A 17,232-nucleotide genomic window follows, 5' to 3' on the forward strand; every position below is an offset into this window, starting at 1 on the left:
AGCGCCAGTGCTGGCCCCTGCCGTCACCCAGGCTGATGCGTAAACCACAATCAGGAAGAATTCAGTCTTAGGTGAGCTTATAAATACCCCGCCCAATTGGTCAGCTGACTGCCACATCAGCCTATGACATGTGGGTCTTGCAAACACTGTATACACCCACATAGTAATGCAGCATATTAACCCCTCGAGTATATCTGACTGAACTAACTCCGCAAGCTACGTATCATTTTCATTCGTTTTTCCACTTCCCAAAAATGATCAGGATTTTCAAAACGTTGTTTCAAAACTAGCAGATCTACAAGCTCACAATGTGTCGTTACTCGTGATGCGAGCTTGTAGATCGGCCACGCTGCATGATACCATCGTATCATCATATGACAGGGTGATTGACAGGTACCCCGTAATAAGTAAGTAATATGGCTGAAATTGGACTGAAGTTGGACGCTGGACGGGTAACCCCTTTTGGTGTTTTCACTAAGCATTATGTTATACTTTAGCTATTAAAAAATAGCAGACCTACAAGCTCATAGCGCGCCACCGAGTGGCGCGCTACGAGCTTGTAGGTCTGCTATTTTTGAAAAATCGTGAAAATGCGGCACAAATCTTTGAATATATATTCTTTCAGAAATTAAATGAAATGAAATGATTACTATATTTACCCAGGGTACCTGGGCTAAGCTCAATAACTTGTTTCCAGCCAGGCCCTGCTCATAGAACATTTCATCGTAGTGGTTCAATGCCTTGTTCAAGGGCACTTCAGCGGTGGTAATTTTAACGTGTCGGACCGCTGATTCGAACTGGCGACCTTCCGGTATCAAGAACGCTCCTCAATCCGTTCGGCCACCGCTGCCACCAAAGACTTTTGTTTTAATTTCGACGTCAGGCCTAAATGGGTCAACAGTGAAGCTGTGCTCTAACATCCTGTGGATTGTACAGTGGGGCCTATATGTGGGCCTATATGTGGGCCTATATGTGATAGCAACTTGTTCTTCTCACCTGCTTCAGTTTGTGTATGAAGAGGGTGAGCAGCAGCCAGAATATTGTAGCCACCACACAGGTGCAGGTGAGGGTGGGGATCTCCAGGGAGGATCTCTCTGAGGAGCCTACAGGAACACATGGCCACACGACATGAAAAACTACACCTTTCCTCCTCCCACATGTTGTCCAAACCAATACATCATTAACATCCAGTCCCATATGGCAGGGGTTCTCAACCCGTGGGTCGCGACCCCTCGGAGGGTCGCCAAATTATTTTAGGGGGTCCCCAAATTATTTTCAAAAAAAACAAAAAAAAAAAGATTTATTTTATTAAAAAAAAATTTCACGATTTTTCAAAAATAGCAGACCTACAAGCTCGTAGCGCGCCACTCGGTGGCGCGCTATGAGCTTGTAGATCTGCTATTTTTAAATAGCTAAATTATAACAATGCTTAAAACACCAAAAGGGGTTCCCGCCCAAAATGGTTTAAGGTTATTGTAGCAGTCAATTTATATTGGGGGTCGGGAGGGGGCGGGGCGGGGGTCCCGAGACATTGCCAAAGCATTTCCGGGGGTCCCCGGCCAAAAACGTTGAGAACCCCTGCCATATGGCACTCATTCATCTTGTCCCCTTGTGTTTTTGGTGGATTGTAGAAATAGAACACTTTCCCCCCACGGAGCCATAGAGAGGGTCCATTCCACAAGAAATCAAGTAGGGAGACCGTTTCCTTCTTGTGCCCGGCTGATCGACACATCACACAGCCACTCACAGCCCAGGGAATAGCACTCATCATGGGGGTACAAGGACCAGCAGGTGGCTTACTTCTATGGGCTGGATGCGTGCGTGCGTGCGTGCGTGCGTGCGTGCGTGCGTGCGTGCGTGCGTGCGTGCCATTGTGCTGTATAGCCAGATTACGACATGTAAAATGAGGTTTGTTGTGTTAAGTCGTGAATATTGAATAAACAATGAGGATTTATATTTGGCATCACGCTCTGGTAGTGCTAAAAGCATTCAATACACCATAGCTCACAATAAAGATCTATACTTCTTAAAAAAATACCACATAAGAAAGACTGAGACATATACTGATTGTAATACTGAAGTAGTAGTGATTGACTCAAGATCTATTTCCAGAACATGGAACATTGGACAGGCAGGCATCAGTATGCCCATATATGGGAGAGTACCCTTCTTTGAGGGGTCCAGGTTAAAACAGCCAATGAAAGGCAATCACAGTTCAAAACACTATAGGTCAGGGCGTGTCTTACTGTTGACCCATATATAGGCAGAGCTCTCCACAGATCCCCTCTCATTGGTGGCTTGGCACGTATAGAGACCCTCGTCCTCTGCTGTGATTCGATCAATGTGCAGGGCACCGCCCTCTGGCGCTATCACAATGCCTGGCGGTGAGAAATGGCAGAGATTGGGACAAACGCTCTCACGAAACGAAACAGTATACCCGGTACCTGTTCCCTGTTAATGTGGGCTTGTCCCGTGTTCTCACCTGATCCCTGGCACAGCGGGCGTTGGTTTTTGTACCAGGTGATGGTTGGCAAAGGGATGCCATGGGCGGCACAGCTGAGAGTGACTGAGCTGCTCACATTCACAATAGAGTCTGTCAGATTATGCAGCAGCACAGGAGGCTCTAGAACTGAGGAAGAGGCAAAGAGACTAACATATTATGAGAAATGAAGAAAGTAGTGTGTGCGTGCTTGCGTTTGTGTGTGTGTGTGTGTGTGTGTGTGTGTGTGTGTGCGTGCGTGCGTGCGTGCGTGCGTGCGTGCGTGCGTGCGTGCGTGCGTGTGTGCGTGCGTGCGTGCGTGTGTGTGTGTGGAGGAGAGAGGCTCAACACTAGTGTATGCACACTGAGCAGTAAAAATATAACTGCTTACAATTGTGTCTGTGTGAAATAAAGTGTTATTACCTCACCAAATACACACAAGCACATTTGTGCTAATACAGAGGTGTTTTTATGAATAGACTAAAATGTATTGTTCTCCTTTGGGTAGTTTCTCCATGAATTGAGATCGGAGCAACCCCCCACCCCTCCTCCTGCCTCCAACCTTTGGAACTGTGCCATTCTGGTACAATAAAACATGCTGGTAGTAACACATATCTGTGTGAGAGTGGCCTTGGTTTCAACCTGTGAGTCAGCTGACATTTGGATTCTCTCGGGTCTCTAGTCACCTCAAAATACCCCGTAACACAAACCCATTTCCTAAGAACCTCGACAATGCGGTATTTCATCATCCCGACTGGTATATTAACTTGTGAATGGACACAATGAGACACAGAACATTTCTCAATTTCGCACAACCATGGGCTATAATTAGACAAATGGCCCCGGCCGGCTCTATGACTCATGCTCCTCCACCACCATAACGTCTCTCCCAATTTTGTCACCTTTCCGTCCCCCTCCCCCATCTCTGACTCCAAGCCTAGCAGTGCCCATTCTGTTTTTATTCCCAACTTCTTCTCTTTCTGCATCCCCTTTCTAGTAATGTCCCTGTGTGAGGGTCCCTGTGTGAGGGTCCCTGTGTGAGGGTCCCTGTGTGAGGGTCCCTGTGTGAGGGTCCCTGGGGAGGAAGTGAATGTATTGAGCTCTGATTGTATGCAGAACAGCACTAAAAGACATGAAGAAAAGTCACTTAAGCAAAGGGGACTGATTGTTGTTTTCCCCCTATCTTCCTCCCCGGACAACAATTGATGATTGTCCACGGGGCTGGGGCCTGACAGTGTCTGATTGGCTGATTGTTCCGCTGGCCCTGTGCAGGGGCCTGTAAATGTGGCATTGTGGGAAGTACCATTGTGTGCTCTTCCTCCAGACAAGAGCTCATTCCCACGTGAAAGAGAGGTGCTGCTGAGCTTGAGCTGCGAGAGCAAAGGCTGGGTGGGGCCCCAGGAAGCCTGGGAGCCCAATTCCCAAGCTCCCAAGTGTGACAGTATTTATTTATTTATTTATTTATTTATTTATTTATTTATTTATTTATTTATTTATTTATTTATTTATTTATTTATTTATTTATTTATTTATTTATTTATTTATTTATTTATTTATTTATTTGTTTGTTTGTTTGTTTATTTGTTTATTTATTTAGAAACCTTTGGTCTACAATGACATGCTATAGACATTGGACACCAGGGTTAAAGTCATTACAGGGTTAAACTTAAAATCTAATGTAACATTTCAAAATACAGTGAACTTCGAAACTGATTGGTGGAATGGTGGTTGTGTTGGAGATGTGTACAGTAGGTGTAAGGTGTATGTGTTTGTGGATACATGTGCAATACAGTGAACGGTAATACTGACTAATGTCTAATAAAACAAAAATACTGAGCTTCGCCGCTCACATTTCATGATGACGAGGTGAAGAAGACAGGCCTACATCAGTGGTTCTCAAGCATGTTCATGTGAAGGACCGCCTATCGGGGTGCCTAATTAATATGCATTTGGCAGAGGACTCCCCCATCAGAAAATACTTTGCACCAGGGAGCCCCATACAGGATTTGTGAGTTTGAAAGTTTTTGAAAGTTTTTGAAAATAGCAGATCTACAAGCTCACGACTCATTGCGATGCAACGCATTGCGAGCTTGTAGATCGGCTATTTTCAAATGGCCAATATTTTCAAAAAGTCGATCTTTCTATAGGGTTAAAGTGGTTAAACAGATTTTGATGTCATATTAACTAATATTATTGCCCCTGGAACACTTTTAAGAACCCCTGCTGGGGGCCCCGGACCTCCACCTTGAGAACCACTGGCCATTATGACAGACAATAATAAAATGTTGCAAATTCATTTGTGTCTGACCTTTGACCTGCACCTGTGTGTCCAGGTGCGTCTGCTGCCCTGAGAGCAGATGTCGGGCGCTGCAGCGGTACGTTCCAGAATGTCCGGCGGTCAGGTTGCTAAGCAACAGCGACAGAGAGTAGGAGAACTGCCCTGCGGCGAGTCGACCGCTACGCAGGGGGCTCCTCCCATGCTCTGTATCCCTCATCCGTTGCCATGACAGCGACGTATACAGGTACTTATTGGCCGTGCAGGTGAGCACGCAGTCTCCGCCCTCTCTTGGCTCCTCCCCTTGACTCACGCCAAAGCCTCCGGGGACGTCTAGGGAGGAAGAGAGAGAGAGCATGAATGGGGGAGGGGAGTAGAGAAGAAGAGAAGGAGAGAAAGAAAAGGAGGACAGACGGAGAGAAGCACAGAGGGAACGGGGCGACTGTGGCTCAGGAGGTAGAGCAGGTCGTCCAATGATCCATGGGTCGGCGGTTCGAAATCCGGCTCCTCCTGTCTACATGCCGAAGTGTCCTTGGGCAAGACACTGCACCCCAAATTGCTCCCGATGTGCTGGTTGGTACCTTGCATGGCTTCCGCCGCAATCGGTGTATGAATGGGTGAATGTAAGGCACAATCTATGTAAAGCGCCTTGGATAAAGGCGCTATATAAATATAATTTACCATTTACCATTTAACGGGGGATGGGGGAGAGTGAGAGAGAGGAAGGGATAATAATACATTTTATTTATAAGGCGCCTTTCAGGGCACTCAAGGTCGCCGTACAACAGGTTAACAGTTTTTATACAAACATAGTTAAAAGCAAAACATAGCTAAGGTACAGCTTGCAGCAGAGGTCAGCCATATGCCTGCCTAAACAGGTGGGTTTTGAGGTGAGTTTGGAAAATGGAGTCCATGTTTCTAATATCAGGGGGGAGGGAGTTCCAGAGTTGAGGGGCAGAGCGGCTGAAGGCTCTTGACCCAATGGTGGAGAGATGGGCTGGGAGGACTTTCAGAGTGATGGAGGAGGCAGACCTAACAGACCGGGTGGGAATGTTGATGTGGACAAGGTCAGACAGGTATGGGGGGGGGGGGCGAGGTTATGAATGGCTTTGAAAGTATGGAGGAGGATCTTGTAGTCTATGCAGTGTTTGATGGGAAGCCAGTGGAGTTGGTGTAGTACAGGGGTGATGTGACTGATGACAGGGGTTCTGGTGACGATACGGGCTAGGAGGAAGGAGGCGGGGTTGGGGGATGGTGGGATGAATGAGTGTCCAGGATTGGAGAATTTAGAGTCCATTCAGCTATTTCACGCCCACTAGACTCCTGGTTTAACTTTACTTTAAGCAATTAGTTTCCCCCAATATCACCGCATGAGTTATGCTATAGAGCCTGAAGCCAACCCTCTTAACCCATTTTGACCTGGGAACGATTCTATAAATGTCTTTTCTGAAAGATGTTTCTGTATCGGTGGTGCTCCATATTTCATGTCAAGAACCCCAAAAATGATATGTAATTGACCAACAACCCCCCTCTGAAAATATGTTGTTCCAGTAACCCCTCAGAAGCAAAGATTTGAGTTAAAAACGTTCGCTCTGAAAGAATATATATTCAAAGATTTGTGCCACATTTTCACGACTTTTCAAAAATAGCAGATCTACAAGCTTGTAGTGCGCCACTCGGTGGCGCGCTATGAGCTTGTATATCTGCTATTTTTCAATAGCTATAGCATAACATAATGCTAACACCAAAAGGGGTTCCCGCCCAAAATGGGTTAATGGTGAATTAAAAAAGCCGCCGTTTCAACTTTTGACGACAATGTTGAATGGCTATTGTATATAGGGTAAAAAACGGAGCTGGTGGAATACAGTGAACAGGCTTTTTATTTACTTTAGCCATTTGAAACTTCCCGTGGAAACGGCTTGAGGGTTTCCTGATGGCAGATAGTGTTTATCTTTCTCGAACACCCCCAGGCCTCCCGAAATAAAGAGGGGCCGTCAGTCCAAGGAAGTGCACCGCATGGGGAAGTGCAATGATAAGACCTGCAGGTTCCTGTTTCACCCTCGCTCACACACTCTTGCAATCTGTGGACACATGTACAGTACACCTATATGCGCACGGACGCGTGCATGCATGCAGACACACACGCACGCATGCATGGGTGCACACACACACACACACACACACACACACACACACACACACACACACACACACACACACACACACACACACACACACACACACACACACACACACACACACACACACAGTCACACACACCTATGCATGTCCTTCGCTCGGTATCCATGGTATCTAAATCAGAGGCGTATCTACAATAAGGCGAGGGCAGGCGTCCGCCTGTCCAAATCCATTTCTGGCCTGGCCAAAATCCATACAATGAGAAAAATGAGGACAAAAACAAGACCAGTGAGAACTATTAATGGACAGCTGATTGACCCATTGGAATGTAAATGCATGCCTTTCAGCTCGTCTGGCAGGTATATCTCTTTGAAAACCTTTAGTGCTACGATTGTGCGCAGGGAGACGACAATTAACATATCTTGCCTGCCCAAAACGTAATTCCTGGATACGCCACTGGCATCAACACACCTACACTATGTATACCGTACACACTTTTACATACAAATATACTTTTAAATAGGCCTATGTCTAGTAACTTTTTTTTCCTAAGCACCAAACAATATTAGCACATTTTAAATTCATACCTGCAAATGTAGATGTAAATGAATAAATACATAACTGCTTCTTTTCATTTTTATTTGGGAGGTCTGAAGAAATCCTCCCACTCTGTGGAACACACCTCCACCTTCATTTAATCATTTAATCAAAACTGAAGGTTTATTTAATTTAATTTAGGTGAACTTTTCCTTGCTGTAATGCTCCAGTGGCTATACAGTATACAGCTATGCTATCGTGCTGATGTACAAGATATCTTCATCCCCTTAACCCATTCTGGGCGGGAACCCCTTTTGGTGTTAGCATTACGTTATGCTTTAGCTATTGAAAAATAGCAGATCTACAAGCTCATAGCGCGCCACCGAGTGGCGCGCTACAAGCTTGTAGGTCTGCTATTTTTTAAATAGGTTAATGACCAAGCCCTGATTTCTGGTTCATTTCCACTACCCTTCTAGTATCAGGCAACCATGCACCGTCTCCCTGCCCTGACCTTCCCATTCACTCTAGCCGACCTTGACTGGTCTCTGTCCTGGCTTCCCAGGGGAGTAATGACCCCCCTCCCCCCCCCCCCCCCCCCCCCCGGTCAGGTCAGCACATCAGAGTCACTCTATCAAACTATGTTCTGCTGTGATCTGAAACTTGTATCTCTTCCAGACACTGTCCACGACCTGCCTTAATTTCTACACCCAGAATCACACTTAATTTTCTTTCAGATCTCTTCAACTTGCAATGATCATGGTTTGTTTTGAGCTGAAGACCTGTTCCTTATACCTTCCTGGTAATAGGGTACCTTTCCTATAATTCTTTCCCTAGTACGCTTCCATATGAACATAGAGGATGAGACATGCACAATATGAGCCATCACAACTATACAGCTTAGCCTTAATGAAATATAATAGAGCACCGAAGTCCTGACGTTACTGTCAGTAGAGGGCGCCAATCCACAGGTTCTTCTACTTTTTATTTGCATTGTAATCTCCATAGGAGGATTTTAGATCGCCTCATATAAGAACTGTGTTTGGAAAATAAACCGATCACCCCGGCCTTTTCACTCATATGGATATGAAGCATCGACTGAAGGTGGAAATGTACAAATATACCCAAAGAGTAACAACAGGTATAAACGAGTCAAACAACCCAGAGACTACATTTCCAGGTAGGCGGGGTGGCTGCATCTGCCCGTCGCACAACAGAAACTGAATGTTAACACTCCGAACGCCCAGGACGAAGTTCTTTGTTCTTTCTATTAGTAACGCCCGTCGCCCAGGACGAAGTATTGTCCAAAAGACGAAGTTTATTGATACGAGAACGGATCGCCTGGCTGTATAGCCCAGGCGCGCCTGCTGGGCTCTCCTCGGTGACGCGCAAGAGTGAGACGTCATCCAAAAACTCCCTCCCCTGTTTAGCTGTGGAAACCAAAATCTTAAAACGTTCATAACTCGCGATCTAAATAATCCCGTCTTTTTCTGAAAAAAGATCCTGTGTTAGACGACGCTCCGCGGTCCAGTCGCTAGTCTGGTTGTTGTCGCTCGATTCTAGAGTGGTGTGGCTATTGTTAGCTGCTACACAACATCATGAACTTCCGGCCGGTCCGTCCGGAAAAGGCGTCCGTGTTTATAAATCGACTGGGCGCATGAATGTAATGGATTAAATAGTTCCAGGCAATTAAAGTGTTAATTACGTTTATTTTTATTTTATTGATATTTAATGTTTCGTGGTTAGTACGAGTCGAGTCACCACCAGCTGAGCTTACGTCAACGAGGAATCTCAGCTGTGTTGACAGCTGGGTGTGACGTATATTAGCAGCGTCATTGCCTTCATATGTAGTTTCAAGGCTTTTGCGGCCACATTAATTCCATTTTCTCCAGAAACTGGCTGTATCAAATATGAATGGACATCATTAACGCCTATGGGAAGAGGAGGGCTGAGGGCGGACCAAACGAGCCAACATCCTGTTATCCACATCCAATTGGGCGGTGCCCCAGAGGCAAATACATGAAAACAAATAGCAGAGGGCGCTGTTTTTTCCCGTTTTTTTAGCCGAAGGGTTCCCAGATTGACTAGTACTTAACTACCGTTTTCATTTTCTTCATGTAGGCGGTGTTATAAGAGCGGAGGTCGGGTGACCTGACGACCTTGGTGGGGTTTCAACTGATGATCTTGGGATCACCTAAAATGTCTTAAGAGAGCCCACGCAAAACTGCCCAAAATCACTTTCACCTAGAAAATCCATTCACATTTTTTATAATTCAGCTGACTGTGGAGACACATGCTGGAACTTTTTACTTTGAAATGTTTTATAGTTTCTGAGTTATTTAATTTAAACGCCAAATGCATTCTCAATGGCGAAAACATTAAAAAAAAAATATATATATATATATATATATATATATTTTTTTTTTTTTTTCAAAGACGTCCACAGACGTCTTGGGCTATGCACGTGCGGTAATACCCAAGACGTCCACAGACGTTTTGGGCACAAAATGTGTTTTAACAATCTGAGCTCATACTGAAAGGTTTTACACTCTAAGAAAATGTAAAACTTTCAGTGTGAACCAAGGGGCTTGAATCTTAGTCAAATATGAGTAGTGGAAGAGAGACTGAAAGGCTCTTTCACACTGTGGTGGGACATGACGTGTTGTGGCTTAGTGCTCTCTAGATGCTCCCAACATCATAGGATCAACCCCACCAAGGTCATCAGTTCGAACCCTAATCTCCCTTAACGGAGAGATTGTGCACAGAGAGCCGCATTAAATCTTAGTAGTGCGGCTCATTGTGTTAATACAGAAAACACAGTGATCGCATCGAGTGAAAGTTGGGGAAACAAGGGAAAGGGAAAAACAAAACTGCATCTACTCAGTGTGAGTGTGTGAGCGATGATTCCAGGACCACGGACAGTTCCTCAACACAACAGGTTGAAACACTACATTTCAACCTGATCCTGACAACAATTATGTATTAAGCTGTATTTATAATCTAGGAATTAATTGGTATATATACAAATTGGTATGTAGTTATGTACTGTATGAAGGATGTGCTCAGGTGATGGTTTGGGGGTGAATAGTCACTTAAAGGACCACTTCACCACTTTTCAACCTATCTTCATATACTAGTCCTCACTAATAATCATGATAAAATGGCTACCATTTTTTTCTACTCAGTCTGTGTCTCATAGGAGGACTGTGGGCAGTTCAGAAACCCGTCCACCAGTGACATCATCGATGGGGAATCCAAGCTATTAGAAAGTGCAGGCTTTCTAGTCCTGAAAAGTTGCAATGCGAAAATGGAAGCCATCGTTCTCACGATAATACAAATGTAAACATTTTTGTAAAAAAATATTGTTTAAAAAAAAATCTGCCTAACGATGATGTCACTGATGGACGGGTTTCTGAACTGCCCACAGCCCTCCTATGAGACACAGACTGAGTAGAAAAAAATGGTGACATTGTATCATGATTATTAGTGAGGACCAATTATATGAAGATGGGTTGAAAAGTGGTGAAGTGGTCCTTTAAATCCTCAATCTATCTTCCTTCTATGCCGGGGGTTCAGTAGCCTATATATAAATAGAGATGGTCACGCTCACGCTGGCATTGTGCCAGATTCGGTGGTGATCTCATGCTAGATGTCGTATATCTTTTGAAGCATTGTCCCCAAATGCTCCCTGTGGTGTCACTGCTGTACAAATCTGTTTATCACACAACTCCAGAGATACAGTATGTGCAGCACAAATCTGTAGTAGTAGCAGGCGCCACCCTGCATCAGCCCTGTGGTTAATCCATTTAGGCCTCACGTCGAAATTTAAAAAATGTCTTCTAAATCCTGACAGTTTTCTGAAATACTTATGTTTCTATATCAATGGTGCTCAATATTTCATGTCAAGGACCCCCAGAATTATCTGTATTTGGCCGCCGACCCCCATCTGAAAATATGCTGTTTCAGGGACCCTCCCAGTAGCAAATATTTGAGTTAAAAACTCGCTCTGAAAGAATATATATTCAATGATTTCAGGCACATTGTCACGATTTTTCAGAAATAGCAGACCTACAAGCTCGTAGCGCGCCACTCGGTGGCGCGCTATAAGCTTGTAGATCTGATATTTTTCAATAGCTCAAGTATAACATAATGCTTAGTTAAAACACCAAAAGGGGTTCCCGCCCAAAATGGGTTTTAATTCCAGTGCCATTTTATGCCTGTCACCCCACTACCCTCTCCCTGGTTTTTATCTCTCTCCACTGCAACTATCAAATACACTTTAAAAAGCTGGAAAAACAACAAAATAAAATAGAAATCTGTAGGAGTATTAGCAAAAAGTGTGTTTTGAAGCCACTATTGCCTTTCATGTCTTGCTCTCACTCCCAATAGTAGGGTGATTTCAAGTTATATGGGACAATAAAAATGGGACAGCTACTATGTAACAATTATTTCATACCTGCTAAATCAGTCCTAATGTGATCTTGAATATTGTTGGCACAACACTTCTTGCCACTAAATAATGGTTTTGATTTAGTTTGGCTATACTGTATAACATTGTATACTTCTCAATCATAAATTATCGATTAAACCCTTAACCCATTCTGGGCGGGAACCCCTTTTGGTGCTTTAACTAAGCATTATGTTATACTTTAGCTATTGAAAAATAGCAGATCTACAAGCTCAGAGCTTGTAGATCTGCTATTTTTGTGTTATTTCAGTGCATTATCTCTTCTACTTTACTTACAGCACACATTGACCATTTAGCGACTTAATGGTTATAATCACACTAGGGGATATATCTTGCGCCACTCTTAACCCTTATCCCTAAACTAATTTTTTACTATTTTAAAAAACCTTTTAAAATATAGTTCAAATAGCTGATCTACAAGCTCACAACGTGTAGATGTAGATCGGCTAGTTGAACTATTTTTAAAATGATTTTCGAAATAGTAAAAAATGGCAAATAAGTTTAGGTATAAGGGATAAGGTTGGCGCAAGATGGAGCCCTATGTGTATAATATACATTATACTAGTGATTATAAACAAACACAATTAACATTGGCTCAATAATAGCAGTTTGGTAACACTTTGTAGATGTAGCCTATACTGTAAATGTGAACAAATTCTAAATCTAAAAATAAAGGGATACATAAAGTGGGAAATAGTCTTATTGCGAACGAAGTGATTGCGAACGAAGTGAGCACTAACTACAGAAGCTGGCCAAAATTGTCTGTCTGTGTGTCTGTGTGTCACGCTGTAACACCACCTGCCCGCCACCAGAGGGCAACTGAAATTGGAACGATACAGAGGTCTCTCTGTGTGTGTGTGTGTGTGTGTCAGACTGCCACAACAGCTTTGTTCGCTTCCCGCGTTTACGCGTCTTACTTTTATGCATGATATAAGTCTGAAGTTGTTATAGGATTTGCCCAACTGGCCACACCACGATATTTTACTGTCATGATTTCTACTTGATTGTAAGGAAGAGGAAAGTCCGTGGGAGGGAAGACAAGGTGGCTTTAAAAGTAGGCCATCATATACGCCTACATACAATTGTATTCGTATACCGTGATGCACCGTTTGATCTATAGCCGAACATAAAACAGGTGTTCAGGATAAAAGACATGTCCCTTGTGGGGCTTTCTGTGTCTGCGATTCATCTGGGTGTGTGATTAACATTACCTGTGACATAGAAGCGGATGTCCAGTTCATCCATGCCCGCAGGATTGGAGGCGATGCAGCGATACACTCCAGACACAAAGGCCTCTTCAACAGTCAGGACCCCTACGGTCTGGGGAAAGACCACGCAAACATCCGCTATGAATAACACCACACTTATAGCACACTCTGCAAAACAGGCACACTAACGTTGCGCACGCACGCACGCACGCACGCACGCACGCACGCACGCACGCACGCACGCACGCACGCACGCACGCACGCACGCACGCACACACACACACACACACACACACACACACACACTCATTACCTCTGCCACTGATGGCTGGGCTCATATTTTCCACGGGCCCATTGAGTAGACAATGGGGGATCTCTGCGCCAAAGCTCCTGCCCCACTTCCAGCCCGGAGTGGCAACTCAGCACACAATTTCTCAATTAGTAGTGTGTGTGTGTGTGTGTGTGTGTGTGTGTGTGTGTGTGTGTGTGTGTGTGTGTGTGTGTGTGTGTGTGTGTGTGTATGTGTGTATGTGTGTGTGTGTGTGTGTGTGTGTGTGTGTGTGTACATGTTTTCATAATGAAGGAGTCAGTAATGGAAATGTTTATGAAAGGGACACTATCCCAAGTTTGTTGTAGGGCAGTAGGGCCAAAGTTCCACTCCAGATTTTACTGAAATGGTCACTCCAGTGATTTCACTGGAGTAAAATCTGTGAATGTGAAATCTACAACACTTCCTGTTTTTTACCAGCTACCCTCACTGACTATGGCATTGTCCTTGTTCAGTGCATTTAGTGCAACATTAAATATGTAACCCAGTACAGTCCTTCTGTGGTGTGTGTGTGCGTGTGTGTGTATGTGTGTGTGTGTGTGTGTGCGTGCGTGCGTGCGTGCGTGCGTGCGTGCGTGCGTGCGTGCGTGCGTGCGTGCGTGCGTGCGTGCGTGCGTGCGTGTGACACAGTTAAATGATCAATAATTTTAGGACAGTGACGTAATTGTTCTATATTCACCTTATTTCTCCCTTGAAGCACTTCCTGGCGGTGGGAGACACTCAGGATGTGGTTGTGTGTGGACGTGCCGGGAACTCTCTCTCTCACCGGGCTCCAGAGCGAGGAGGACGTCGGACACACACACCTTAGAGAGGAAGACACAGACAGGGGATTCTCAGCTGTGTTGACACAGTCCTGTTGTCCAGGTGTGTTTCTGCGGGTGCAATACTTAGTTTAGACAGTTTTTGGTTTAGACTAGTCATTGGTTAGACCAGTCATTAGTCCTACAACTACAACCTATCTCAAACCCTCACCCTAAACCTAACCTCCCACGGGGCAGCACACCTAAACCTAACCTTAACGCATGTCTAACCAATGACTAGTCTAAACTAAGTATGCACCCCGTTTCTGCATCTTAGACAGTGTGCGTGTGCGTGCGTGCGACTGTGTGTGTGTGCGCGTGCATGATGTGTGCATCTGCATGCGCACGCGTGTGCTCCACAGCTGTGCGCTGCAGGAGGAAGACTGCGGAAACCATGCTCAGTTATACCTGACGTTCTTTTCATCTCACTTCCTCGCAGCGATCGCTATCAAATCGTTTTCATCATTATGATCCAGCTAGCGGACTCATAATAACCATTACACATGCATCATGCTATGTGTGTTGTTTGGACACCTGACAATATATAGTGAATCTTTGGAGCGTTACGTAATTTCATGATTGTTCATCTAATGTTATGAGGGATGCAGAGGTGTTATTGTCATCCTGTATAGATCAGCTTCCTTCCATTCTTAACGCATTTTGGGCGGGAACCCCTTTTGGTGTTAGCATTATGTTATGCTTTAGCTATTGAAAAATAGCAGATCTACAAGCTCATAGCGCGCCACCGAGTGGCGCGCTATGAGCTTGTAGGTCTGCTATTTTTGAAAAATTGTGAAAATGTGGCACAAATCTTTGAATACTGTATATATATTTTTTAACGTTTTTAACTCAAATATTTGCTTCTGAGGGGTTCCTGGAACAACATGTTTTCAGATGGGGGTCGGCGGCAAATTACATATCATTTTTGGGGTCCTTGACATGAAATATTGAGCACCACTGATATAGAAATATGAGGTATTTCAGAAAACTGTCAGAATTTAGAAGACATTTTTAAAATTCCAACGTCAGGCCTAAATGGGTTAACAAAATCATCCCACCGGGGGTGTCCCACCGGAGACACGAAGTGTCCCATTCAACACAATAGACGCACAGGTTAAGAATCCATAGATTACTACTTGACGGGGCCTGCTATGGGAAGTTCCCATAGCAGGCCCCGTTCCAGTTCCCATTGGGAACTGGTGCGTGTTTGTCCTCTGGGAGGTCGCTGCCTGGGGGATATTCTACACATCACGTCATGGTGAAGAGAGGCCGGTATGCGCCGTGACATCATCATCATACCCGGAAGTTAAGCATGGGAACTCCTACTGTACTGAGTGACAAAAAACTACTTTCTGGCCTTGACAGCCCATACATCCAAACAGAACAGTCCTATCTGATTGCATTACACGTTAAACAACATTAAATTAACTTTGCCAATAATTTCCCATTCATTCATTCATTCATTCATTCATTCATTCATTCATCCATATAAACTTTTTAGGGTCCCTGTGACGTCATGTGGGTCAATACATCATCATCATACTTACTTACTTACTTACTTAACCACAACAACCACACTTGCCATTTTCTTTCTAGTTTCTCCTACTATTGTCCCTCCCTTTAAGCCTGGTATAATAATTGAATAATATACTATGACTATAGTATCTGTCACCTGTCTAAAGATAGCACAGTTCTGCATTTGGTGATTGACATGGTGATCGGTAGCTGACCCAAGATAGCCTTATTATACACAAACATAAAACAATTGTATATTATATATAATGTTCCAAAACACAAGAAATGTGTCTTCCATGCTGCACCATCATTTTTTGAATAATCTGCAAACGCACTTGGCTATCAACTGATTACTTTAAAACTCTGATTGATTGATTGATTGATTGATTGCTTGATTGATTGATTGTTTGTTGACCTTGGAATACACTTATTTTTAGGTTGCATTTTGTCTACGCATTAGGATGGTGTTTAATATTTCTTTTTAATAACCATTTGGAAGTCTGTTGTTTTAAGTTAGTTTATACCCATTTTATTACAGTATTACGCAGTGTATTGCTGCCGCAGCCTCCTTAGCCATGGGGCTCCTTTGCAAATGAGATGAAAATCTTCGTCAGGGTAACTTATATGTGGAGGAGAGTACTTTCCATATAAAAGAGGAATGATGACACATGCAGGGATATATGTCATTTTTAAAGTCATCTTGGGAAATGGAAAGAGGTTTTGCACATTTTGTGCATCCTTCCTATGAGATTGTTATGTCTGTCTCTTCTTTCCATCAATGTGATATTTAGTGGCCACTAGCCCTCATTTATCACTCCATCTGGTTGGCAAAGAGTATATCTTTTCTACGTCCGAGCATAGACATGGTAACGCCCCGCCTGCCTCTGATTGGCCTACTGACACTGAGCATAGACATGGTAACGCCCCGCCTGCCTCTGATTGGCCTACTGACACTGAGCATAGACATGGTAACGCCCCGCCTGCCTCTGATTGGCCTACTGACACTGAGCATAGACATGGTAACGCCCCGCCTGCCTCTGATTGGCCTACCGACACTGCCGGCCTTACCAGACATTCCTCCGAGGTGGATAGCTATATGCTGGATAGTCTGCCAAGAGGTTAAATAAATAATACAAGTACGATATAATACAAGAGAATGACAGCTTGGCACGCGCAGCAGTAACTTTTATGTTTTGTAGAAGAGGCAAACTAATATATTGTTTATGCCGTTTATTTGACATGTGTAGCCTACAGTGTAAACTTGAAACATTATTGTACTGTAAAAAAGGTCTATTTTCCCTTGCTCTTTATCTTTTTTTTAGTATAATAGTATTAGTTTACTATAATTAGATATGTACATTTTTGAGGCATCTGAGGTACAACAAAACTGCATGGGAGTAATCAGCCCAAAGTATGACTTGCAGACCCAGATGTCGCTGCAACTCCCGTCAGTAGAGGAATGAAACTCCCACACGTCTGGAATAAC

General features: G+C 44.1%; 1 protein-coding gene across 1 annotated transcript in view; it reads right to left on the minus strand.

Annotated features, from left to right (window-relative positions):
* flt1 (fms related receptor tyrosine kinase 1) overlaps positions 1–17,232 on the minus strand; it is an 85,816-nt gene that overhangs the window by 35,360 nt on the left and 33,224 nt on the right. The window contains exons 11-16 of the mRNA XM_079489290.1: positions 14,111–14,234; positions 13,107–13,215; positions 4,788–5,087; positions 2,483–2,629; positions 2,247–2,378; positions 997–1,103 (exon numbers count right to left, since the gene is read on the minus strand). Of these exons, the coding sequence (XP_079345416.1) occupies positions 997–1,103; positions 2,247–2,378; positions 2,483–2,629; positions 4,788–5,087; positions 13,107–13,215; positions 14,111–14,234 (919 nt within the window). The remainder of the gene's footprint in view (positions 1–996; positions 1,104–2,246; positions 2,379–2,482; positions 2,630–4,787; positions 5,088–13,106; positions 13,216–14,110; positions 14,235–17,232) is intronic.

The sequence above is a fragment of the Electrona antarctica genome (genome assembly GCF_951216825.1).
Source record: "Electrona antarctica genome assembly, chromosome: 20".
NCBI classification, from domain to species: Eukaryota; Metazoa; Chordata; class Actinopteri; order Myctophiformes; family Myctophidae; genus Electrona; species Electrona antarctica.